This window comes from Schistocerca gregaria, chromosome 1 (genome assembly GCF_023897955.1).
Source record: "Schistocerca gregaria isolate iqSchGreg1 chromosome 1, iqSchGreg1.2, whole genome shotgun sequence".
NCBI lineage: Eukaryota > Metazoa > Arthropoda > Insecta > Orthoptera > Acrididae > Schistocerca > Schistocerca gregaria.
The window spans coordinates 1096179115-1096206650 of NC_064920.1; the positions used below are offsets into that span (position 1 = coordinate 1096179115).

Here is a 27536-nt window from a genome sequence, read left to right on the forward strand (position 1 = left end):
ATAAAGAGCTATTTGTGTTGCACAAGAACGATGTTTTCTAAACCCAAGTTCACTGTGTGTCAATAGACCGTTTTCTTCGAGGTAATTCATAATGTTCGAACACAATATAAGTTCCAAAATCCTGTTGCATATCGACGTTAATGATATGGGCCTGTAATTTAGTGAATTACTCCTACTACCTTTCTTGAATATTGATGTGACCTGTGCAGCTTTTCAGTCTTTGGATACGGATCTTTCGCCGAGCGAACGGTTGTATATGATTGTTAGGCATGGAGCTAATGCATCAGCATACTCCGAAAGGAACCTGATTTGTGTACAGTCAGGACCAGAGGACTTGCTTTTATTAAGTGATTTAAGTTGCTTCACTACTCCGAGGATATTGACTTCTACGTTACTCATGTTGGCAGCTGTTCTCGATTAGAATTCTGGAATATTTACTTCGTCTTCTTTTGTGAAGGCATTTTGGAAGGCTGTGTTTAGTAACTCTGCTTTGGCAGCACTGTCTTCGATAGTATCTCCATTGCTATCGCGCAGAGAAGGCATTCATTGTTTCTTGCCGCTAACATACTTCACATACGACCAGAATCTCTTTGGGTTTTCTGCCATGTTTCGAGACAAAGTTTCGTTGTGGAAACTGTTATAAGCATCTCGCACTGAAATCCGCGCTAAATTTCGAGCTTCTGTACAAGATCGCCAATCGTGGGGATTTTGCGTATGTTTATATTGGGCATGCCTATTTCGTTGTTTCCGCAACAGTGTTCTAACCCGTTTTGTGTACCAAGGAGGATCAGCTCCATCGTTTGTTAATTTATTTGGTATAAATCTCGCAATTGCTGCCGATACTAGTTCTTTGAATTCAAGCCACTTCTGGTCTACGCTTATATTATTAATTTGGAAGGAGTGGAGATTGTCTCTCAGGAAGGTGTGAAGTGAATTTTTATCTGCTTTTTTGAATAGGTATATTTTTCGTTTATTTTTGGATGATTTGGGAGTTATAATGTTCAGTTTTGCTTCGACAACCCTGTGTTCACTAATCCCTGTATCCGTTTTGATGCTCGTTATTAACTCAGGATTATTTCTTGCTAAGAGGTCAAGTGTGTTTTCACAACCATTTACTATTCGCGTGGGCTCATGAACTAACTGCTCGAAATAATTTTCAGAGAATGCGTTTAGCACAATTTCGGATGATGTATTTTCGCCAACGCACTGAATCAATATCCGATATACTTGCTCTATTTCTCAATCTTGAGCTTGCGACGTCGGCATGTATACCTAACTATTGTTGTCGGTGTTGGTTTGCTGTCGATTCCGATGAGAACCACCCTATCACTGAACTGTGCACAGTAACTCGCTCTCTGCCCTACCTTCTTATTCATAACGAATCCTACTCCAGTTATACCATTTTTCCTGCTGTTGTTGATATTAACCTGTGCTCACCTGACCCAAAATCCTTTTCTTGCCATTTCACTTTACTGACCTTCGCTATATCTATATTGAGCCTTAGAATTTCCCTACCACATTCAGGCTTTTGACATTCCACACCCCGACCCGTAAACACTGCAAAAAAATTACATTCTGCTATGAAGTGTGTGGTCCGTGGTTTACCAGTCCGATAAGCCTCGCTTCATGGATTTAAATTCCCTAAAGGAACGTATTCAGGATAAAAATTCTCTGTCACAGGAGACACCATAATATCGCGTAAGTTCCAGATGTTTTTGAGTATGGAACTACTTTCGCTTTCGTTTCTGACCATACTCTGTTTTCCATACTCTAAAGCTTGCCACATGTACGTGAGTATGAGCACACGTTTTTATTTAGGTAAAACGGGTTGCGCACAACTTTTTGTCTCATGAGAATGTCGCGCGAAAAAGTTTAAAGCCAGGTTAACAGTTACGACCTTAAACTTATAGTCGCTGATAAGTGGAGAATAATGTTGTAGTACGGCTATCTCGAGGCTAGAAAGGCGTTTCTGACCATACTCTGTTTTCCATACTCTAAAGCTTGCCACATGTACGTGAGAATGAGCACACGTTTTTAGTTAGGTAAAACGGGTTGCGCACAACTTTTTGTCTCATGAGAATGTCGCGCGAAAAAGTTTAAAGCCAGGTTAACAGTTACGACCTTAAACTTATAGTCGCTGATAAGTGGAGAATAATGTTGTAGTACGGCTATCTGGAGGCTAGAAAGGCGGTAACTGTACAAAGAATCTGAAAAATATATGCGTTACATCTCGTATGAAAAATATATAAGCCTCACATCTCGTAAAATACGCTTATGGGTTATATTTAACGGCTCATCAGAAGTTGGAAGAGAAAAAGGTGATCATAATGAAGCGGGCATTGCGTTGAAACGATGTTTGCAGAATGTGAGGAATAACTGCAACAATACTTTATTAACATAACGAAAAACATTTGTTTGTCTTCATTTAATGGGACACTGGAGGTGGTAACATGTCATTACATACACAGAACTTTTAAAAGGTAAGGATAAGAATAATAAAATATCCAATCCTAGAAGATTAATAACAATGGAATCAACAATAATAATAATCATTATTGTTGCAGTCGTCGATCCGAAGACTAATTTAGTGTAGTTCTACACGCTAGTCTACTTTATGCTACTCTCTTCGTAAGTGCATAACTACTCCGCCTCACTTCCATTCCAAAGTGCTGACTGTATTCAAGCCTCAGGCTCCCTCTAAAACTCTCACCCCTCCTCCACTTGCCTTTGTTAGCACGTTAATTGTTGATTGATCCCTCAGGATTTGAAATACCAAAATTTACCTTCTTTTAGCCAGACTGTTCCATAAAGCTATTTCCTCGAAAATAAAATAGCAATGGGCTTGGAAAGGGTTAAATGTAAGAGCAATTTCACTGCTGCCGAGTGTCTTCCTGTTACCTGGAAACCTACAGATGTTTCATCTACGCCTAGCTACTGAAATTTGGTGAGATGTGTGTGATGAAGTGTAACTTTCGTTGTACCATATGATTCATGTAGTTGTGTTTAGATTCGTGGATGAAAAGTAGGAAAAATGGCAGAGTATGTGTCAGAGGGTCTAATTAATGTACTCTTCCTGAGCCGTGTGTGCACTAAGTGATACGACGAAACTACATATAAATGTACTTATACATATATCAAAAAAAGTTTTGCATCATCTTGGTTCCGAGAGTTCCGGAAACTGTACAGAAAATTGGAATTGAAATCAACATACACCTCATTTCCGCTCCTTTTTATTAGTCATGAAAACCACGCATTGCATGTTGTACCGCCACACAGCGAGACCTTCAGAGGTGGTGGTCCAGATTGCTGCACACACCGGTACCTCTAATACCCAGTAGTACGTCCTCTTGCCTTGATGCATGCCTGTATTCGTCGTTCATCAAAGCACTGTTGGTCCAGATTGTCCCACTCCTCAACGGTGATTCGGCGCAGATCCCTCAGAGTAGTTGGTGGGTCACGTCGTCCATAAACAGCCCTTTCCAATCTAGCCCAGCCGTTTTCGGTAGGGTTCATGTCTGGAGAACATGCTGGCCACTCTAGTCGAGAGATGTCGTAATCCTGAAGGAAGTCATTCACAAGAGGTGGACGATGCGGGCGCCAGTTGTCGTTCATGAAGATGAATGCCTCGCCAATATGCTGCCGATATGGTTGCACTATCGCTCGGAGGACGGCATTCCCATGTCGTATAGCCGTTACGGCACCTTCCATGACGGCCAGCGGCGTACGTCGACTCCAAATAGTGCCACCCCAAAACAGCAGGGAACCTCCACCTTTCTGCACTTTCTGGACAGTGTGTTTAGGGAGTTCAGCCTGACCGGGTTGCCTCCAAACACGTCTCCGACGATTGTCTGGTTGAAGGCATGTGCGACACTCATCGGTGGAGAGAACATGATGACAATCCTGAGAGAGCCTATTCGGGATTTTTTTGAGCCCATCTGTTCCGCACTGCATGGTCTCGTGGTTGCAAAGATGGACAATACCATGGACGTCGGGAGTGAAGTTGAGCATCATGCAACCTACTCCGCACAGTTTGAGTCTGAACGAAAAGCATTATTCAACATGGTGGCGTTTCTGCAGGGTTCCTCCGAGCCATAATCCGCAAGTAGTAGCCCTTGGGGAGCCTGAGCGAGGCATGTCATCGACAGTTCCTGTCTCTCTGTATTTCCTCCATGTCCGAACAACATTACTTTGGTTCACACGCAGACCCCTGGACACTTCCCTTGTTGAGAGCCGTTCCTGGCACAAAGTAACAATGCGGAAGTGATCGAACCGCGGTATTGATCATTTAGGCAAGGTTGAACTACAGACAACATGAATCGTGTACCTCCTTCGTGGTGGAATGACTAGAACTGATCGGCTGTCGAACTCCCTACGTCTACTAGGCGCTGCTCATGCATGATTGTTTACATCTTTTGGCGGGTTTCGTGACATCTCTGAACAGTGAAAGGGACTGTGACTGTGATATAATATCCACAGTTAACGTCTATCTTCATGAGTTCTGTTAACCGGGATGATGCAAAACGTTTTTTGATGTGTGTATTTGAGGACATAGCATGCTTAGTCTATTATCATCATATTGTTTAATGAGGTAGTAATTACCTGCTGATCGTCAGGAGTCCATATACCACACGTGATAGTGGATTCCAAATTGAGCATTGACGACCAGTACCTTTGGCCAGCCACGGATCCAACCAAAACAAAACCATCCTGTGGAAGAAAATCAGACGTACACAATAAATTATTTGCTATGTAGACTAAACAGTATCAGTATTTTAGTCACAACAGTGTCCGCTGCGAAATGGACGACACTGATTTGCCGCCAGACTGTCTGTCCTTAGTTGGAACATAATACCATTTTATTTTCGATTTTTCACTACTGCATAGTTTATTGTTCCTGAAAAGCATGTCAGATGTAATTTGCTTAAAATAAGAATGTGGTTAGCTGAGGGAATTAAAATTAAATAAAGATAGTCAGTGAAGGGACATACGCCCCTCCTTCTTTTTTTAAAAAAAAAGACTGCTTCCGAAATACATTCTGAAACAAAGCAACGCGACGCACTAGGAAGGAATTATCTGAATTTTGACGGGAATCGATAGATATGATGTACATATATAGACAAACAAATGATTACGATTTTAGAATAATTCAAGTAGTTAGTTGGCTTTTCATCGATTGGTGGAATTGTTGGATGTCCTCCTGAGGGATGTCGAGCAGACTTTTGTCCAATTGGCCCGTTAAATAGTCTAAATCCCAAGCTGGTTGGAGGGCCCCGTCCATAATGCTCCAAACGTTCTCAGTTGGGGAGAAGTTCAGCGGCCTTTCTAGCCAGGGTATGGTTTGACATGAACGAAGACAAGTAGTAAAAACTCTCGCCATGTGCGGGCAGGCATTATCTTGCTGAAATGTAAGTCCAGGATGGCTTGCTACGAAGGGCAGCAAAACAGAGCGCTGAATATCGCTGACGTATCGCTGTGATATAAGGGTACCGACAGTGACCAAGGGTGCCAAGTGTGCCCAAAAGGGTCCTGCTATGAAAAGAAATGGCACCCCAGACCATAACTCCTGACTGTCGTGTCGTATGGCTGGCGACAGTTAGGTTGCTCTCCCACCACTGGCAAGGGAGTCTCCAAACACGACTTCGGCCTGGAATCTCAATGAATGGAGTAGAGTTGTCTTCAGTGATTAATCCCACTGCGAACTGGTGTCCGATGACTGCATGTCTTCGTAATATCCAAGCCCCACCTTGTCCAGCAAGCCTGCCAGATCTATACCCAACTGAAAAGGTATGGAATATTACGGGCAGGCCCCCTCCGAACAGCTCGGGATTTTGACGATCTAACACACCAGTTGGACAGAATCTGGTACGATATCCTTCATAATGACATCCAACAAGTCCATCAATCAATGCCAAGCCGAATGACTGCTTGCATAAGCGCCAGAGTTGTGGCAACGCTTTATTGACTTGCTCAATTTGTGAAGCTCTTTCTCTTAAATAAATCATCCAGTTTTTTTTCTGAAATTGTAATCATTCGTTTTTATATGTAACCGCATCTAACGATTTCTTTCCCATTCTGGTCATTCCTTCGTGGTGCGTCGCTTTTTTTGTCTTATAGTGTATTTGGGAAGCAGTCAGAATTTATGTAGCTCACACATTGTGAAGATGTAGTAACATGGCCTAGAATGTAACTCATGTTTTATTATAATTAATGAGATGATGATTTGTTGGTCAGTGCTCTTGTTATAATAAACTGCTTTTCAATAAGATTCTCACACAGTGATGTAAAAATCATGACTGAGTACAAATAATGAGCTATCTTCTTACACTTCCATTTTTTACCGCGGAGTTCTCTGAGGGTTGCTGGTAATGAAGAAATTAGAAGACAGTGTGTAAGCTTGTGTTCTACCTACTACATTACACCATTTTGCTGGCTGCTCGCACAATTTTAATCTGCCGCTCGGCAGATGATCTGAAATATTTGCACATCTCACACGGTGGAGGGCATTTGTGAATTTTTAAGAAACATGTGAAAATTCATACTATATTTATTCTGGGAATATGAGTACAGAGATTAGGGATACTCCAATGGTGTAAGACTTCTGAAGGAGGTAAGGCTCCTCAGAACACTAAGATTGGCTTTCTTGCATTCAAATAGGTTGAAAGACCGTTTAAGAAGTTATACGTGCATTTCTTAGGTCCCGTTCTATGAATTAAAATAGGATTTAAGCATACAAAAGTTTGTATGAATGCATTTTCCAAGTTTATGTGGTTTTCCGACGAAGGTGGCTACGGCCCAGTCGGCCATAGAAGCCCTATAAAAAGTATTTGGAGCAAGTGATTGTCATGGATAACGTGATGACCTTTATTTTTAAGGGCCTTAAGAGATATTGTATAAGAATGTGAATGTAGCATTTACCACTTGTCCCTACTATCTCCATCCTTCCTATTCTAGTAGAGTTAACAGGATCCTTAGGGCTGCTCTCATTGCTCATCACAGTCATGGTGGGATAAGTCGCTGCGATGCGTGATCATCGCCTTCAATACAGCTAAGCATGAAGCACACAAGGCCATCATGGCTGAATTGCTTCTCACGTTTAAGGTAAATTCTCCCTTGACTAATTTATGGCCAATTAATGATTGGTTACGGGAGATGGTCACTCCAACCAACTTGACTGACCATTGGAAAGGTGCTAAAAGAATGCTCTTAGAGTTCATATTCAGCCGTCTAAATGGTACAATAGAGGCTGACAGTCGAAAATTTTGAGGTGTATGATATGGTCATGATGAACAATTTCGGTGCCATTAGTAAGGTGGCCAATAAGATCACCGGTAAACTATTGTCTAGGTTCACGGAGGAGCTACGGATTTTGAACTTTTTTACTCCAGTTACATTATTGGAACGGGACCCTGTTTTGGCCAGCAAAAAAGGGTCCACTCGTTTTCTCTGTATCATTTTGGTTGTTCTCCTTCTGCTTGATCCAGAACTTGTTGCTTATTCATTCCAGAGTGATGAGAGTATGTCTAGATATAGTTTTAGTTTTTAGCCTCTCTCTTTTACTTCTGATCATGTTTTATTTTGGGAGCACGTCCTTTGGAGGCTTCGCATATATGATGTTATACAGGCTAAAGTGGGAGGAGAGTATCTACCGGTTGACCACACATTTTGGATCCGCAGCTTGGCTGGTAGTCTGAAGGAAGTCTGTACTGCGCCACCTACTACTGGGAATGGTCGGTATGCAGAGCCCACACGTTGGTGCAGCGTGTACAGACTAGGACAGAGGGAATCTAGTGAGACTCAGTGACACGCACGGAGAGATGACTTGTGGCTTGCGAAAGCAGACAGCTGTTTTGGAAGCCGCCTGACGATGCTGTAGGACAGGCTATTTTGAAAAACTCTGTAGCTGTGACACAAGAATGGACAGCACCGATTGCGTCGATTGGTTACGAAATGTAGAGAAGGTTGTGTGTTCAGCAGCAGTGGATTACAAGGCACTGTACAGTGACGCCACTCTCTTTTCTGTTGGTGTGAAATGTGATGGAAATGCATTTCGAATAGCGGATGTTGACTGATGCTATAAGAAGAGATATATATTATCGTATTGATGTGTATTGCAAGATGAATTAGCAGTTCACTTCATCACCCTGTTGGAATATACATCGAGGTGAATAAAAGTGATGGGATAGCGATATGCTCGGATACAGATGGCGGTAGTATCGAATGCACAAGACAATGGCAGTACTTTGGCAGAGCTGTTATTTTTACTCTGGTGATTCATGTAAAGTGATGTCTGACGTGATTATCACCGCACGAAGAGAATTAACAGACTTTGAAAGTAAAATTGTTGTTGGCGCTACACACGGGACGTTACACGTCGGAATCGTTAGTAAATTCAATATTCTGATATACAAAGTTCAAGAGTCTGCCGAGAATACCACGTTTCAGGCTTTACCTCTCACTACGGATTACGCAGTGGCCAATGGCCTTCACTTAACTATCAAGAGCAGCGGCATTCGCGTAGAGTTGTCAGTGCTAACAGACAAGCAACATTGCTTGAAATAACCGGAGAAATCAATGTGGGCCGCGCGACGGATGTGTCTGTTTGGACATTGCGGAGAAATTCGGCGTTAATGGGCTGTGGCAGCAGACGACCGATGCAAGTGTCTTTGCTAACAGCACGACATCACCTGCAGCTCTTGTCCTAGGCTCTTGATTATATGTGTTGGGCCCTAAATGACTGGAAAACCGGGGTCTGGTGAGATGACTCCCGATTTCAGTTAGTTCGTCTGCGTCACAAAGCCATGGACCAAAGTTGTCAACAAGGCAATGTGCAAGCTAGTGGTGGCTCCATGATGGTGTGGCCTGTGTGTACGTGAAATGGATTGGGTCCGCTGGTCCAATTTAACAGATAATTGAGAAGGAATAGTTATTTTCGGTTACTTGGAGACGATTCGTCATTAAGAGAGAAAGTTTTAATTGCACAAAAGGGTGTCATCAGAATAATAGCTGGAGACCACCCATCACCTTGGAGACATTTATTTAAGGAACTCGGGATATTCACAGTACCTTCGCAATACATATATTCACTTATGAAATTTGTCATTAATAACCTATCCAAATTCAAAAATAACTGCGAAGTGCATAGCTAAAACACTAGAAGAAAGGATGATATTCACTATTCTGAATTAAATATCACTTTAGCACAGAAAGGGGTGAATTATGCTGCCACAAAAACCTCTGGTCATTTGTCAAAATAGCATTAAAAGTCTGACAGATAGCCAACCAACATTTAAAGGCAAATTAAAAGTGTTTCTGAATGACAACTCCTTCTACTCAATAGATGAATTCTTAGATATGAAGTAGAAACTGTAAAAAAATTAATTAATTAATTATTTCGGTGCCATTAGTAACGTCGCCAATAAGATCACCGGTAAACTATTGTCTCGATTCACGGAGGAGCTACGGATTTTGAAGTTTTTAACTCCAGTTACATTATTAGTACGGGACCCAGTTTTGGCCAGCAAAAGAGGTTCCACCTCTCTCAAATCAGACTGGTCTAAAAGCTGGAAAGAAAACTTATGTTAAAGTGACACGTTCCACGTCATTACGAAATGTCGTATTCATGATCTATGGAAGACAGTGCACCATATCACTGGGGCACAATTGTTCGTGATTTATTGGAGCTGGCCGCGGTGGTCTAGCGGTTCTAGGCGTTGCAGTCTCGAGCCGAGCGATCGCTACGGTCGCAGGTTCGAATCCTGCCTCGGGCATGGACGTGTGTGATGTCCTTAGGTTAGTTAGATTTATGTAGTTCTAAGTTCTAGGGGACTGATGACCACCGATGTTAAGTCCCATAGTGCTCAGAGCCATTTGAGCCATTTTTTTTATTTTTTATTTATTGGAAGAACATTCTGGCGATTCGACCGAACGATTTTGTCTCACAAATCGCCCGACATGGGGTATAGTGGAGAAGTCAGTTCACAGCAAAATCTTGCGTCGGCAACGATTTCGCAATCCTGAAAGGCTTTGGAGGCGGCGTGGCTCTGTATTTCTGCAGTGGACGTCCAACGACTTGTGGAGTCCATGCCAGGTGAAATTCCTGCACTATGCTGGGCGAAAGGAGGTCCGACACGATATTAGGAGATATCCCGTAACTTTTGTCACCTCAGTGTACAGTGGGCCCAAGAGCATATTAGGCACCATCGCGATGCTGTATTGTACCTTAAATAGCTAGTAAGTCATTTGAGTTTAGCTACTAAATGCTGCCTTGAAAGAAATGTGACATGAACATGTTATTGCGTGTTATTGATTGGCTGTGAGTGAGTGGGCAAACAAAGGGAAGCCCTCGTGGCAGTTTTAGCAGAGCATGTGTATGTCTGATTTCATGAATTATTAGCTTAAAGGGATTTACTTGATGAGTCGCTAATGTATAGGTCACATCAGCAGCGTACGTCAGTCGTTGCTCTCTGTGAGGGTTTGATACTATTTCTGTGTCATATTAACACGAGTTCGTTTGCAGATTCCATGTAAGTTAATCTGCCTTGCCTTGTTAAGAGATGGACTAACCTGAACCACACCCCAAGCAATGTTTTGAATCTATTATAATTGATTAATGTTGACCCCCGGTTTGAGATGCAGAACCATGTTGAGATGAGTCTTTGTACTAAAAGATATTTCACCGTTTAAGAGATGGTAAAATTACCTTCTAATAAAATATTTGAAGTTTTCATAAAAGAACAAAAATAATAATTTTCAACAAAATTACTTTTCTTGTAATTTTGTCAGACTATTCTGTTTTTTGATTGAGAAGTAGCAGCTCCGAACTCGGAAACTGACATACGGCCGGGCGAGCGGTGTGCTACCAACATATCCCTCCATATCCGCATCCAGTGACGTCCGTTGGATGAGGGTGACACGGCGGCCAGTCGGTACCGTTGAGCCTTTATGGCCTGTTCGGGAGGAGTTTACTTTAGTAGTTTAATTTATTGTGTTTTTATGGAAATTATGTCCAAACTAAATTTTGGATTTATCAAAGAGTGCTTAATGTACGATGAGTGTGAAAAATACAATTTGAGGTGTTGTTCTGTTCTTGGAAAATAAATGTATAGTGTATGTGCAGTCTGTATGTGAACTGGCCGACAGTTAGAATTAAGGGTATTGGTATATTGTTTTCATGGTTGGTTGGTTTTATGCTTGGGTGTTATAGATATGAAAAATGGTTCATTTAATTAATATTGATCATATGTATAGATTGAAGTGTCGAGTGAAAGTTTGTACTAAGGCCAGGAATCGTATGCGGGTCCCCTGCTTACTAGGCAGGTGTGTTAGCCACTAAGCCACCGTGGCACAGCACTTCACACAAGTGCACTGATTGCCCTGACACACCTCTCTCCTCGATACAAATTCTGACTGCAGCCCCAGTCTACTTTAAATGCTCTCTTACACACGAACAAAATTCTGTTTGTGTCTGAAGAGCAATTTAGAGTAGACTGGGGCAGCGGTCAGAATTTGTATTGTGGAGGAAAGTGAGCCAGGGTAAACGGTACAATTTTGTGCCACAGTGGCTTCGTGGCTGACACACCTGTCTAATAAGCAGGAGACGCGCATTCGACTCCTGGCCTTTAGTACAAATTTTCGCTCGACACTTCATTCTATACAGGGTGCTCCAGTGATAGTGACCGGGCCAAATATCTCACGAAATAAGCATCAAACGAAAAAAACTACAAAGAATGAAACTTGTCTAGCTTGAAGGGGGAAACCAGATGACGCTATGGTTGGCCGCTAGATGGAGTTGCCATAGGTCAAATGGATATCAACTGCGTTTATATTCGTGTAGTACGTAAGAAAATGTGAATGTTTTAGTTGGACCACTTTTTTCGCTTTGTGATAGATGGAACATCTGTAGAACATTACGTAGGAAATCAGCATACATTGCACCATTTACATTGCTATCGATGAAATGGGGGCCAATTATCCTCCCTCCCATAATGCCGCACCATACATTAACCCACCAAGGTCGCTGATGTTCCACTTGTCGCAGCCATCGTGGATTTTCCGTTGCCCAATAGTGCATATTATGCCGGTTACTTTACCGCTGTTGGTGAATGACGCTTCGTCGCTAAATAGAGCACGTGCAAAAAGTCTCTTATCGTCCCGTAATTTCTCTTCTGCCCAGTGACATAACTGTACACGACGTTCGAAGTCGTCGCCATGCAATTCCTGGTGCATAGAATATGGTACGGCTGCAATCGATTTTGATGTAGTAGTCTCAACACCAACGTTTTTGAGATTCCCGATTCTCGCGCAATTTATCTGCTACTGGTGTGCGGATTAGCCGCGACAGCAGCTATAACACCTACTTGGGCATCATCATTTGTTGCAGGTCGTGGTTGACATTTCACATGTGGCTGAACACTTCCTGTTTCCTTAAATAACGTAATTATTCGGCGAACGGTCCGGACACTTAGGTGATGTCGTCCAGGTTACCGAGCAGCTTAGATAGCACACGCCCGTTGGGCATTTTGATCACAATAGCCATACATCAACACGATATCGACCATTTCCGCAATTGGTGAAAGGTCCGTTTTAACACGGGTAATGTATCACGAAGCAAATACCGTCCGCATTGGGGGAATGTTACGTGATACCACGTACTTATACGTTTGTGACTATTACAGCGCCATCTATCACAAAGCGAAAAAAGTGGTCCAACTAAAACATTCACATTTATTTACGTACAACACGAATATGTAATTAAAAATGGGGGTTCGTGCTTAAAAAAAAACGCAGGCGATATCCGTTTGACCTATGGCAGCGCCATATAGCGGGGCAACCGTAGCGCCGTCTGGTTTCCCCCTTCAAGCTAGACGAGTTTCGTTCTTTGTAGTTTTTTAGTTTGACGCTTATTTCGTGAGATATTTGACCCGGTCACTATCAATGGACCACCCAGTGTACATAAAATCGTATCTGTATGAGACCAGTAAAATCTCTGAAATTGTGCCATTTCATTATTATTGGTCCTTTTGTGCATTTTATCTGAATGTCCGTTCATTGCTGGTGTGTATGCAAGGCTGCCCCTGCACAGTTGGAGCACCACACTTCCGCCTGTGTTCGGCGGGCCAAGTGCGGTGCCTAGCTGTTAGTAAACAGACGAGAGAAGGCACTGTGTACAGCCGAGCCGCCAGTAGCTGCCGCAGCGTCCAGGGGCACGAGCTTCGCCCCTGTGTGGTGCGTGGGCCGCAGCAAGCAGCGCTTCGATCGGCGGGCGCTACCTTACGACCGGGTTGTGATGTGTTCAAGCGGTACCGCAACGTGTCCTTCCGCTGGCGGCTACGTAGGTCTGCGCTCCGCCCATAGGAGGCCAGACACGTCCCAGGGCTTCAAGCAGGCCGCACCAGCAGATCACCGTGCCGAGTCACCGCTCTCGCGGTGCGCACCTGTTGCTGACGCCACCCGCCGCTCCTAGGTGCCATGCCACGCCTCAACGTCGTCCCAAGTCATTATCCGAGGCATCAACACCGATATCTGCCGACACCATACGGTCCGGAAGCACTGTCGATTTTCCTCGCCTCCTCATGCTCCGCCGCCTACGACTTGTGGGCTTCGAATCTCTGGCAGCATCTCAGACAGACATTTGCTGTTTGTACTTTAGTTGTGTTGCCATGCACTCACGGACATTGTACTTCAGTTCTGTCTTCTATACTGATAATACACTAAAGAGCCAAGGAAACTGGTACACCTGCCTAATATCGTGTAGGGCCCTCGGCGAGAACGCTGAAGTGCCGCAACACGTCGTGGCATGGACTCGACTAATGTCTGAAGTAGTGCTGGTGGGAATTGACACCGTGAATCCTGCGGGGCTGTCCATAAATCCGTAAGAATACAAGCTGGTGGAGATCTCTTCTGAACAGCAGGTTGTAATGCATCCCAGATATGCTCAATAATGTTCGTGTCTGGAGAGTTTGGTGGCTAACAGAAGTGTTTTAACTCATAAGAGTGTTCCTGGAGGCGCTCTGCAGCAATTCTGGGCGTGTGAGGTGTCGCATTTTCTGCTGGAATTGCCCAAGTCCGCACAATGGAAACGAATGGATGCAGCTGATCAGACTGTATGCTCACGTAAGTATAAACTGTCAGAGTCGTATCTAGATGTATCAGGGGTCCCATATAATCCAACTACGCATGCCAGACACTATAACAGAGCCTTCATCATCTTGAACAATCCGCTGCTGACATGCAGGGTCCATGGATTCCTAAGGTTGTCTCCATACCGGTACACGTCTTTGCGCTCGATACAATTTGAAACGACCGGGCAGCATGTTTCCAGTCATTAACAGTCCAATGTTGGTGTTGATGTGCCTAGGCGAGACGTAAAGCTTTGTGTCGTGCAGTCATCAAGGGTACATAACGACGTTATTTATTATAAATAATGAATTTGCATTATTGTTTCGTAGGTCAACGACTGGAATGTTTGCGCAGTGGCCACAAAACTTAACGTGACTCAAATCTATGTCAGAAAGTAAACATAAGTTACACATTGTGATTTCATTTATTGGAAAGTCCAGTAATGTAGTGAAGTATCTTATCCGCTATTATATGATGAATAATTTTTCGATTCGACTTACTGCAGCACCCCAATATATTTTAAGAAAGTCTGACCAATGTAAGTTGAAACTGCAATTGAAATACGTCCTCTCTGCAGATTACGCCTTGTAAGTTCTCTTTTGTTTTTAATGTAATTTTAATATTTATTCTGTGACTAAACAACACGTGATTCTTATATATATGTAACACGACTTTACGTCAATTATGTGTTTCAGATGCTTAAAAGTACCTTCATAGTGAAATTGTGTAGCGATGAGACATACAAGTATATTTTAATCTAAGGAACAACAACCAGAGCAGCAGATTATTGTCATCCAGAAAATTAAGAAGACCACATGCAAAGAAAAAATTCCGAAATTTGAGCCGTATATAATGTCTCCATGTCATCACAAATCAAGTATTTTAAAAATTAAAGAGTGGTAAAGAGTCCCATGTCTGAAACTTATGACGTTTCACTACTTTTCAGTCTCGTAAGAGATTTCGGATAAGACTTAAGTGTCATATAATAGTAACGGTAATTATAATAAAACCAGCAGAAGAGTCGTAATAATAATTTCTGTATTTCTGTATAACGGCAAACAGTAAAATTTTCGCATTCAATTTATATCTGATTTCTGTTCCTATGTACATGTTGCGCTATCCACATTAATATCTTTGAGCGGTTTTTTGATCAGCTTTTGCCGCGAGCGCATTCTGAATTTTTGATAAAGTGAAATTATTTCAGTTTGCTAGTAACGAATATTTTTTGAAAAACAGTGCTTAAAAATACCTGCAGCGACTCCGTTTAGTGGGACTTTTCTACTCACATTTCAAATTATTAGTTTCAGTACGTGCTAACAACCCATTTCTTGATCAGCTGCTGGTTTTTCTTTCTTCATTGTTCTCCAGAAAAGGAAGATCACATACCATACGGTAAATAAAAAGAAGACAAAATATTTATGGAAACATTTTGTCGGATTTCGAGTATTTAAAGCTGAGAAACACACAAATACATAGTTTTCTACTATTACTGTTACTACAACTAGTACTACCAGTACTGCTACTGTAAGTAGTCGTTGATATGGTGTTGACAATATTTGCAATGAGACACTAAAATTTGTGGCTCTCAAATATGTAAAGTTCCTAGTCACATAATAAATTTCAGGTATTTTCCCAGAGAGATTATAATATGCTATTGTTAGGCCACTGTATAAGATTGTTGGCTTCACAGATCTCAATGCACTGATCAGCCAGACCATTATGTCCACCGATCCACTATCGATAAAAACAAATTCAGGTGATAGCAGCGTCTCCTGGCCGACAAATGACTGCTAGTCAGACACACACATGATGACTGTAGTATTAGTGAACATGCTTTCCGTGTTTAGAATGGGGAAAGTGTGCGATCTATCTCAGTCTGTCCGAGAGCAGATTGTGATGGCCTGAAGGCTTGGGACGAGCATTTCGAAAACTGCACGGCTTGTGGTGTGTTAGAAGGAGTGTTGAGTGAGTGTCTTCAAAATGTGGCGAAACAACGTCCAGACGTTGTGGGGTTGGGCGGCCATCCCTCGTTACAGATGTCAGACGTCGCAGGCTGGGCAGACTGGTAAAACAGGACAGGAGGTGAACTGTGGAGGGACTGTCATCAGACTTCAATGCTGGGCAGAGTACAAGTGTTTGTGAACACACAGTGCACCGAACATTCCAACAATGGACCTCCGCAGCCGACGACCCGTTCATGTGTCAATATTAACACCACGATGTCGCCAGCTACGACTGAAATGGGCACTTGGCCATCGGTTCAAATGTTTCAAATGGCTCTGAGCGCTATGTGACTTAACATCTGAGGTCTTGGTCCCCTAGACTTCGAACTGCGTAAACCTAACTAACCTAAGGACATCACACACACATCCATGCCCGAGGCAGGATTCCAACCTGCGACCGCAGCAGCAGCAGCGCGTTCCAGACTGAAGCGCCTAGAACTGCTTGGCCACAGTGGCCGGCTTTGACCACCGCCACTGAACGTTGGTACAGCGGCAGAACGTTGCCTAGTCTGGTGAATCCCGATACCTTCTTATCATGCTGACGGGAGAGGGCGAATCCGCCGTCCATTATGGTGTCAGCTCCTTCACACCTGTACAGCGGGACGCAGACAAGCTGGCAGCGGCTCCATTGTGCTCTGGGGAACATTCACATGGACAGCCTTTGGTCAAGTGTAGCTTGTGCAAGGCACCATGACGGTCAAGCAGTATCCTACACTGGTTGCAGACCACGTACACCCCTTCATGACGATCATGTTTTCCGATAGCAGTTTCAGCAAGATAATGCCAGGAGTGTAATGGAGTGGTTCGAGGAACACAGTGGAGAGTTCCAATTGATGTACTGGCCCTCCAACTTGCCAGATCTGAGTCCAGTCGAACACATCTGGCATATGACTGAACGTAGCGTCAGAGCTCACCGCCCTCCTCCGCTGAATTTACGGGAATTTGGTGACTTGTGCGTGCCGATGGGGTGCCAACGCTCTCCAGCGATCTATCAAGGCCTCATTTTTTCCATGTCACGGCGCATCGCCACTGTTATCCATGCCAAAGGTGGACATACCGGCTACTAGGTAGGTGGTCAAGAGTTCTGGCTGATCAATGTAACTACCGGCCACCTTTCATCATTTTCCCCAATTTTTCAGATGTTGGATTTCAAAAGAGCTGATTTATTCAGACACCTACTTCTACATGCACTAGGGACATAATAAATCTTTACAGCGATAAAATATCGCCTGTTGGTAAGCACAATGAACAAAAATTAACCGAATCAAGTAGACTTCACTGCAAAACTCTGAAACACCGCGTGAAACACTCATAATGGGTTAATTCTGCTAGGAAGAGTGTGCGAAAGTGTTTGCAGGTATGTCACGTCCAGCTGAAGACACTCATTGGTGACTGGGTCTCTTGTAGTTACCAAATTGCAGAGTCCCAGACATTATCCATTAGACTGAGATCGGGTGACTTAACGAGTTCAGTCAAGGTGTGATAGGTTCCTTGAGTGTTGGTCACACCAGAAACGTGGCTCTTGTCATCCTGTGAGATGGAAATGTGCACAGCTTAGTCAGCATGAAAGTGTAGAAAGGGAAACACTTATTCACCGAGGATATTTGACCGCTTAACTCACTGGGGAAATGATGTGCACAACAACGAGGGCCATAAGTCAGTTTTAATCTCTCCAACCAAGAACCAGATGATGGATCTGAGGCAGCGCTGAACAAAATCCTTAATTTTCTCTAGTCCCGTGACGTCTGCCAATTTGGTATATTATTAGTGAAATACAACTGTGAATTCGCACTGCGAAACTGAGGATGCCAGACTAACCACCAGCCGTGTACTGGAGAAAGCTAAGTCATCGAAATTTAATATCTGAAGGTGCTACATTTATTAGAAGATGATGCGTACCGGATGCTTATTGGCAATCCGACACAGGCCATAGTCAAAAAGATAGGGTTATTATTAACAGACTCTGGTCAACCACAGGAAGTGGAGACAAAATTAATGCCTTCTGCTGTCAGACCTCCGAGCGCTTTCTTTATAGATTGTCGGAGATACATAAAGAAGGTGTCCCTCTTTGGTCCACTGTTAATGCAATCAATTCGCCCACCTACAGACTGGAAAACTTCTGGCAGGGTTATTAGCATAAAAACTGGGACATTGTGAACAGCATATTGTTAACTCACAGACATTAGTTGAAACACCTAAGAAAATAAAAATATGCCGAAATGGTGCAATGGTTAGTCTAGACCTTGTGTCACCTTTTACAGAGGTACGAGTATAATACACGCTGGACCTTTTGGCCAAACATTTCCATCTGGAATCATAAAGTTGCTTCGTCATGTTGTAACAAAAACGTACTACTTCTACCGTAACGAATATTATGAAATGACGGATAGCACAGTTGTGGGATCATCTCTGTTTTTGGCAGTTTCGAATATCTTCATGAGCAGTTTGACGAGCAGGTTCTGAACTCGGCGGCGTTGCGTCCGTCTTGCTTCCTAATATACGTCAATGACATCTTCCTGATATGGCCTCACAGTGAAAATGCACTGAAGCAATTCTTCGATCACATGAACGGTGTCCATAGTAAATTTGAGACGGAGAAGGATTGCAAACTACCGTCGTGGATGTTTTAGATTATTGGAAGTCAGGAGACCGGCTTGGTCATTCGTTGTACAGAAAGCCAATGCACACTCATCGAAACTAGAAAGCTTATAGCTTTCACCACCCACTAGACACGAAAGACACCCAGACCACGCTAGTACACAGAGCAAAGGTTAGTTCTGACGATGGTCATGTACAGTCTGAATTGCAGCATTTGAGAGACGTCTACAGAGAAGGGTTGTGGCAAGGGAGACATAAAAAATGCTTTCAGGTGCTACCGAAGAAGAACGCCTTGTGAATCGGAAGAAGAGGCCAAACCAGCGGATTCTCTGTCATACTGTGGGGCAACGAGCAGCAGGTTAGGACGTCTGCTGAAGAGACATGGACTGAAACCAGTATTCTGGCTCACCCCCAAGATACGAGATACACGCAGCTGCATATTTATAGGTCAAACTATTCGCACAGCTGCAGTCTTGTGCCAAGCACAAACGACATACCAAATGAAGGGAGTTTGATAAGTGGGTCATAGCTGAGCATCGCCTGAAAAACAGACGCAAAATATAGTTTGAAAAGACGAGAGAGTCTTGGCTATGCATCAACATACTGGGATTCCTTTACAAAGGAGGCAGCTGAGATTAGAATAAACAACAGAAGTTTTAAGAGGGACCAATGGTAATCTCCTAGTACGGCGTGGTGGCGAGCACTGAATATCAAAAGGAAGCAACGGCGGATGCTTAACGCTTGTAGAGAGACGGGAGCGGCAGTTTCAAACGTGGCGCCGCGGCGGGCCGGAGCTGCTAAGAGCTGCCCATTTCGCCTTCCGCGCATGCGTCGTTTCGTCGCTTTCTGATTGGTGCCACAGGCTGCAATCGTGCCTGTACAAGCAGAGAATGGTACCAGCCCCAGCAGTCAGTGTTTTTACGCCTGACGACGATGCCGGAAATAGACGTCGAAAGCTCGAGTATTTCTTTTTTTTTTCTTATTGACACGGCTTGAAAACGGAAAAAAACTTTATTCATCTCAGTTCACTGCAACCTGAATGACTGGACCCAACCCATGATAATAACAGCACTGTCAAAACATCAGGTAACGACCCGAACAACATCATCTACCAACTGTGGGTTAAACGCCTCGTTGGGCAGCTGGTGCACTAGACTCCTTGTGTAATTTGGAAAGGGACAAACTCGTGATTCATCGGACCACACTAATCGCTTTCAGGCAGTTAATGCCCAGTTTCTGTGTAGTTCGTCCCTATGAAAATGTTCATCCCCTACGAGAAAAGCTGTTGTGTGATGTACTCAACTCTAAAAGTCCACTGCGTCCATCTCCTTTCGCAAAAATCGCTCAGAAACTGGTTGAGATGGATCTGCCTTCATAGACAACAGTTCCTGTCAGGTTTGAAGCCCATTGTTATTGGCAAGACGTGACTCTTGTCTCTGATCCAGAAGGAGGCACCGAGAAACAACACCAGAATTCGTCTTCATGGCCCCAAAGACCCCAAATGTCTAGAAGAATCCGATGTGGATGCAGAAGAATGAATTCCCTCAAGTACAAAACGGGGCTCTCGGGCACCCCACTGTGTGACTGTGAATCATCAGAGCAGACCATTGGCCACATTGTAGAGGAATGTCCCAAGAGATGTTTCAGTGGAGACTGGATAGATATCATCAATGCTTCTCCAATAACATTGGTGTGGTTAGACTCCCTTGACATCACTCTGTAAGGTCAACTGAGACCAGTAGCTCTTGCATATTCCGTTTGTACCTCATCGTATAAATATTGCTATGAACTGTATAAAATTATAAATAATAATTGTCTCCAGTTTCAATCAGTTAGGATCTTTTTATAACTGTTGTCCTTATGCCATGTTACACAGCTGTAAGTGGTACACCATTCATTGTAGAGGTGTTGTACAATCCGCAACGATACATCAACAAACTCGGTATTTCCATTGACGGTATGGTAATGGGCAAACTGTTGTGACTAGGCAAAAGTCTTCCCTCCAACTACACCAGTTTGTTCTTTGATTGCTCTGAGAGAAGGCTCATCGAACTTGAATACATGAAATGTTAGTTCACTTTATTACATAATTGAATAAGAGATTTTCTTAACTTTGACACAGTTCTGTGTCACAGGATTGCTTGACAATTTACAACTGTCATTGACTATTGGACCATCACCTGATGCACTAATTAACAAACTATTCTCTTGAGGTACACTGTACAACATTTTTTTAAGTACAAGTTGATCATAAATGTAGACAACTCGTTGGTCCTACTTTGATGCGGACTGTTGTAGTTGAGGTCACGAACTGGGCTCAGCTCTTGCAAGTTGAACACTATCTTGACGTCAGTGTGAGGGCAGTGCCCTAGTGACAGGGAGGTGTGGTCTTCTTGAGAGCCTACCGTATGTCGTTGTGCATTGCAGTGAGACTTCGACAATGTCCGTGGTATCGATGTATGTTGCCAACTTTGGTGTGGCACTGTGACCTACGGACTACACCACCCAAACTCTTTCTGCCATTCCATCACACATCCACATCGAACCATCTTACTGCGCTGGTTCCACAGAAATGACAGGCACATGCACGCCACTGAACTTCCATGTCTTGGTGGGTTACATGACCTCCTCGTACTAGTTATTCACTACCTACAGAGCTCCAAAGAGAAGGGGTGAATAACATTTTCTGTTGGGAGCTTATCTGCTGTGACTTTCCGAAGGTGTTTGGTTGTGACAATCAGAAATGGATGAGGATTCTTGTGGACACACGTTTTAAAATAAGTTTTAGAAAAGAGTTACTGCGACACCATGCAGCTGCTGTTCGTAAGCAGCTGGAAATCGCCCTGACTACTGTCATGAAATTGGAAGCTGCTACAAATGGTTGTGTTGGAACAGATACCAAGGGTCATGATAACTTCAAGTACTGTCTTCCTACGGGTACCGTCTACTCTGCAGCAAATACAGGGTCTGTCACTGCTCGTGCCTTTGACTACGAGTAGCGTATCAGTAATAGATCAAGATGTCCTGTACAGGGGAGACAGGGACTAGGTTGTTACATCCATTTGTCTAAGTTAAACGTATGAGGGGCTGTCGTCCACTGAAACCGAAACCGAGCCAGTGAGACTCGCTTCATCTGTTGGGATATCTACAGCATCTTGCGTCAAGAGAAGGTGAACGCGAATGGGTCTGTTGCTGGCAGTTCAAATGACAGTGAATAGTGGCACCCATTATGGAAATGGCAGCAACAGATGGGAAAGAACACCATGTGCAGGCGATGTGCGTATCTGGAGGCCTCATTCAGCGTCTTGAAGAGGGTATTCCGGCAGCCACTGATGAAACAGGGTGGAACCAACTACACATTGTGGCGCAAGTTGGGACAAATGATGTCTATCGTCTGGGTTCTGACGTTTTACTTGGACGATTCCAATGATTAGCTATGAAGGTTGAGAACAGCAGCCTTGCTCACGGAGTTTTAACAAAGTTCGGGATCAGCAGCATTGTTCCCAAAACATACTTCTTCCTATTTCTCGACCCCCTATGACCACCTAGAGTGGCAGGCAGCTTCACCGTCTGGCGACGTATACTGAAGTGACAGTATTTACCAAAGTTCAGTTTACGTAACTCGCTTATCTGTCTCCCATGAAGACACCCATGTCTTTGTCAATCCTAAGTAGCTACCGCTCCTACTTTTGTAAACTGGGATCAGAGGTGGGATAGCCCAATTTATGTCCAAAGGGAGGCCGCAAAATTACAGGTTCGTCGAATCAGGGAGGCTAGTGTCATGTTACAACAACACGAGGAAAAGGAAGGAAAATTGGCTGGGCCACATCTTCAGAAGGCAGCACTTACTCCAGCTAGGAACTGAAGCGACAAATAGGCGCGAAAAAAGAAAATATCAACTAACGAGCCCTGCCGTGGAGGAAAGTGGTAACTACGTGCAAATCCAGAGCAAAGCAAAACACAGAGACAGGTGGTGACTTACCATGCTTGTACTTGACGCAGATCAGATGATGATGATGATGATGATGATGATGATGAATGAATGCATGAATGGTGGTGATGATGATATGAAATTGTTTCTGAGAAGCGTTCAGAACTTACCTGGTAACAAATAAGTGCCATTCGTCCATCATGCGACCAAGAAAAGTGGGTGACAGGCGTGTTGCGGTCATTGATAAGTTCGATGCTCCACCTGCCTTCGTACTTGATCCATACAAAAATAATCCCTGAGCTGTCACATGATGCAAGCTTCTGATACGGTTCATTCCACTTGACCAGGATAACCTGCGAAACAAATAGATTCCGTATTACAAAAAGAATTACATCAACACTTTTATTGTACACTCAGAGAATGCAAAGACGCACGACAAAGGAATTTTCAGAATTACATCAACATTTTTATTGTGCACTCAAAGAAAGCAAAGACGCACGAAAAAGAAATTTTCAGACTCTGATGAGAATCGGTAAATGTGATTTACATGTACAGACAAACGAAACTATTACAATTTCAGTCAAGAGAAAGAACTTCACAAATTAGGAAGTCAGTAATGCGTTTGTGCACCTGCGACCCTTATGCAGGCAGATATTCGGCCCGGTATTCATTGACAGAGTTGTTGGATGTTCTCCTGAGGGGAATAGTGCCAAATTCTGTCCAGTTGATGCGTTCAATCGTCAAAATCCCGATCTGGTTGGAGGTTCCTGCCAATAATGCTCCAAACGTTCTCAGCTGGGGAGAGATACGGCGACCTTGCCGACCAAGGTAGATATGCAGTAGAAACTGTGACCGTGTGCGAGCGGACACTACTTGACCGAAATTTAAACCCAAGCTTGCCACGAAGAGCAACCAAACAGGGCGTAGAATGTCGTCGACGTACCGCTGTGCTGTAAGGGCGCAGCGGATGACAACCAAAGGGGTCATGATATGAAAACAAATGGCACCCCAGACAACCACTCCTGGTTGTCGGGTCGTATGGCGGGCGACATTCAGATTGGTGAATGTAACTCCACCTTCTGTCTGGGGCATGGGACTACGGCTGGTCAACATCCAATAAAACAATACCAATCGCCGTTATTTTGTTTTTATTTTTAAGCTACCAGTTTCGACGGTACATTACGTCATCTTTAGGTCTATACAGTGAAGGTTGTAACACAGCAATAAGTACATACTACAATTAAAATACAGAGCGTATTGTTTAAAAGATGCAAGTGTTGCATATTAATTTACGTAATTAAAACACATACAGTGAAGGTTATAACAGTGCAATAAGTACATATTAAAATACAGAGCGAATTGTCTAAAAGATGCAAGTGTTACATATTAATTTACACAATTAAGAGAACTTAGACTTAATTAAAATCTACATGATACAACGTAATATGTACTATCAGAAATTAATTAGTTATCCATGTATATTGCGCGATTCTCAGTAACCTAATGGAAGTGTTTATAAAACAGAAGTGTCACAGTAATGCAGCCATCAGTCCAGTATGTCCGTTGTCTGAAAAAATGTATGGTTATACGTGTCAGACTACTGGTTTTGTCAGAAAGTAAAAGACGGGTAAAGTGACCGACTAGACATATGTAAAATAGGTAACAGGATCATACATATATCAGGTAAAGCAAAGGCGTATACGACAAGCAATGGTGCTATTTATAGTAGATATACGGTACATAAAGGAACGATACCTTTAAAGGCATCACACCTATGGAAACACCATAGCTGTACTCAATGGTTATTAAACAATATTCAACAAGGAGGAACCAAAAGAACACTCTAGGATGATGACTGTAAGGAGTAGAAAATAAAAATAAATATAAAAATACGAAAAGAAAAAAGAAAAGGTAAATATATGTCCACCAATGTGATAAGACCATGGATACCACAATCGAAAAATGTATGTTACGCAGGTTAGCTTTTCAAAAAGCACACCTTCTTCAACAATAATACAAGGTTTTTATGTTCCTATTTATATGAACACTATTTGGAAGATGGAACCCACATCAGTTACTTGGGCAGAAAATTACTAACATAATACTTCCGGGGAGTATCTATGGAATATTGTTCTCTTAAAACCTTCACTATACATATTTTAATTACGTAAATTAATATGCAACACTTGCATCTTTTAGACAATAAGCTCTGTATTTTAATTTTCAAAAAATGGTTCGAATGGCTCTGAGCACTATGGGACTCAACTTCTGAGGTCATTAGTCCCCTAGAACTTAGAACTACTTAAACCTAACTAACCTAAGGACATCACACACATCCATGCCCGACGCAGGATTCGAACCTGCGATCGTAGCGGTCAAGCAGTTCCAGACTGAAGCGCCTAGAACCGCACGGCTACACAGGCCGGCTATTTTAATTTTGATATGTACTTGTTGCTGTGTTATAACCTTCACTGCAAAGGCCTGAAGATGACGTAATGTATCGTCGGAACTGGTAGCCTAAAAATAAAACCTAAATAACGGCGATTGGTATTCTTTTATTGGATTCAGGTTGGTATCCCTCAGCTGTCGGGAGCGTCTCCAAGCAATTTGGAAGCGAGACTCATTAATGAAGGCAGTTTTATCCCGGTCAATGAGAGCCCCGACATCGCTGCAAACTGGTTTGTTGGTGTACGGAAGTCAATGGTAGTTGGCGCTTGGGGCGCAGTGAGCTCAGCCCCATTTCTGTGAGCCGCCTGTTAATGATCCTTGTGGCCAGTGAAGTATCAGCGGCGCGTCGCGTCGATGATAATGATGAATCCGGGGCTCTGAGTGCCTCGCTGACGATTCTTCAGTCCTTACTTACTGTCGTCTCTCTAGATCGACCACTTCTTTCTTGACGCTGGGTTCGGCCATGGCTCACCCATTCCCGCGAACATTGTTGAATAGTCATCGATCGTGTTCTAACGTTAGGCGATTCGCCGATCACCACGACCGATTTCTTTGAGCCCAACTACGCGACGTCCTATCTCAAATGCCAATATGTGCATTTATTTTTCCCCGTCTGTTTGCGATGCGTAGTCACTGTCCCACTGAGTACAATGGGACGAAATTTTCAAAGATTATATATAGACGTATCGAAATGTCGCCTGATTACTGTTCTTGTCTCCTGCGCGGTGAAACTCCGCTCCAGCGACACACATCCATCCATCCAACGGCCGCAAAAAGGTTTACAATTCGGCAATGTCCGTGGATACGTGTCTGAATACCAATTTTTGACCAAATACCGTTATAAGAGTCGAGGGACATGAAAGGGAAGCAGTGGTTGGGAAGGGAGTAAGACAGGGTTGTAACCTCTCTCCGATTTTATTCAATCTGTGTACTGAGCAAGCAGTGAAGGAATCAAAGGGAAAATTCTGAGTAGGTATTAAAATCCATGGAGAAGAAATAAAAACTTTAAAGTTCGCCGATGACACTGTAATTCTGGCAGAGACAGCAAAGGACTTGGAAGAGCAGTTGAACGGAATGAACAGTGTCTTGAAAGGAGGATATACACTACTAGCCATTAAAATTGCTACACCACAAAGATGACGTGCTACAGACGCGAAATATAACCGATAGGAAGAAGATGATGTGATATGCAAATCATTAGCTTTTCAGAGCATTCACACAAGGTTGGCGCCGGTGGCGACACCTACAACGTGCTGACACGAGGAAAGTTTCCAACCGATTTCTCATACACTAACAGCAGTTGACCGGCGTTGCCTGGTGAAACATTGTTTGTGATGCCTCGTGTGAGGAGGAGAAATGCGTACCATCACGTTTCCGACTTTGATAAATGTCGGATTGTAGCTTATAGCGGTTGCGGTTTATCGTATTGCGACATTTCTGCTAGCGTTGGTCGAGATCCAATGACTGTTAGCAGAATATGGAATCGGTGGGTTCAGGAGGGTAATACGGAACGCCATGCTGGATCCCAACGGTCTCGTATCACTAGCAGTCGATATGACAGGCATCTTATCCGCATGGCTGTAACGGCTCGTGCAGCCACGTCTCGATCCCTGAGTCAACAGATGAGGACGGTTGTAAGACAACAACCACCATCTGCACGAGCAGTTCGACGACGTTTGCAGCAGCATGGACTATCAGCTCGGAGACCATGGCTGCGGTTACCCTTGACGCTGAATCACAGAAAGGAGCGCCTGTGATGGTGTACTCAACGACGAACCTGGGTACACGAATGGCAAAACGTCGTTTTTTCGGATGAATCCAGGTTCTGTTTACAGCATCATGATAGTCGCACATTGTAAGCGAGTGTTCGTCATCGCCATACTGGTGTATCACCAGGATTGATGGTATGGGGTGCCATTGGTTACACGTCTCGGTCACCTCTTGTTCGCATTGACGGCACTTTGAACAGTGGGCTTTACATTTCAGATGTGTTACGACCCGTGGCTCTACCCTTAATTCGATCCCTGCGAAACCCTACATTTCAGCAGGATGATGCACGACCGCATGTTGCAGGTCCTGTACTGGCCTTTCTGGATACAGAAAATGTTCGACTGCTGCCCTGGCCAGCACTCTCCAGATCTCTCACCAATTGAAAGCGTCTGGCCAATGGTGGCCGAGCAACTGGCTCGTCACAATACGCCAGTCACTACTCTTGATAAACTGTGGTATCGTGTTGAAGCTGCACGGGCAGCTGTACCTGTACACGCCATCCAAGCTCTGTTTGACTCAATGCCCAGGCGCATCAAGGTCGTTATCACGGCTAGAGGCGGTTGTTCTGGGTACTGATTTCTCAGGATCTATGCACCCAAATTGCGTGAAAATGTAATCACATGTCAGTTCTAGTATAATATATTTGTCCAATGTATATCCGTTTATCA

At 43.5% G+C, this 27536-nt stretch overlaps 1 protein-coding gene across 2 annotated transcripts in view; it reads right to left on the reverse strand.

Annotated features, from left to right (window-relative positions):
* The window catches only part of LOC126282200 (tubby-related protein 4), a 1357172-nt gene that overhangs the window by 115720 nt on the left and 1213916 nt on the right, over positions 1-27536 (reverse strand). Inside the window, exons 3-4 of one of the 2 annotated variants that reach the window (XM_049981737.1) lie at positions 22821-23003; positions 4600-4707 (exon numbers count right to left, since the gene is read on the reverse strand). In XM_049981737.1, the coding sequence (XP_049837694.1) occupies positions 4600-4707; positions 22821-23003 (291 nt within the window). Of the gene's footprint in view, positions 1-4599; positions 4708-22820; positions 23004-27536 lie in introns of those variants that run through there. The other variant, XM_049981746.1, reaches the window with a different exon arrangement.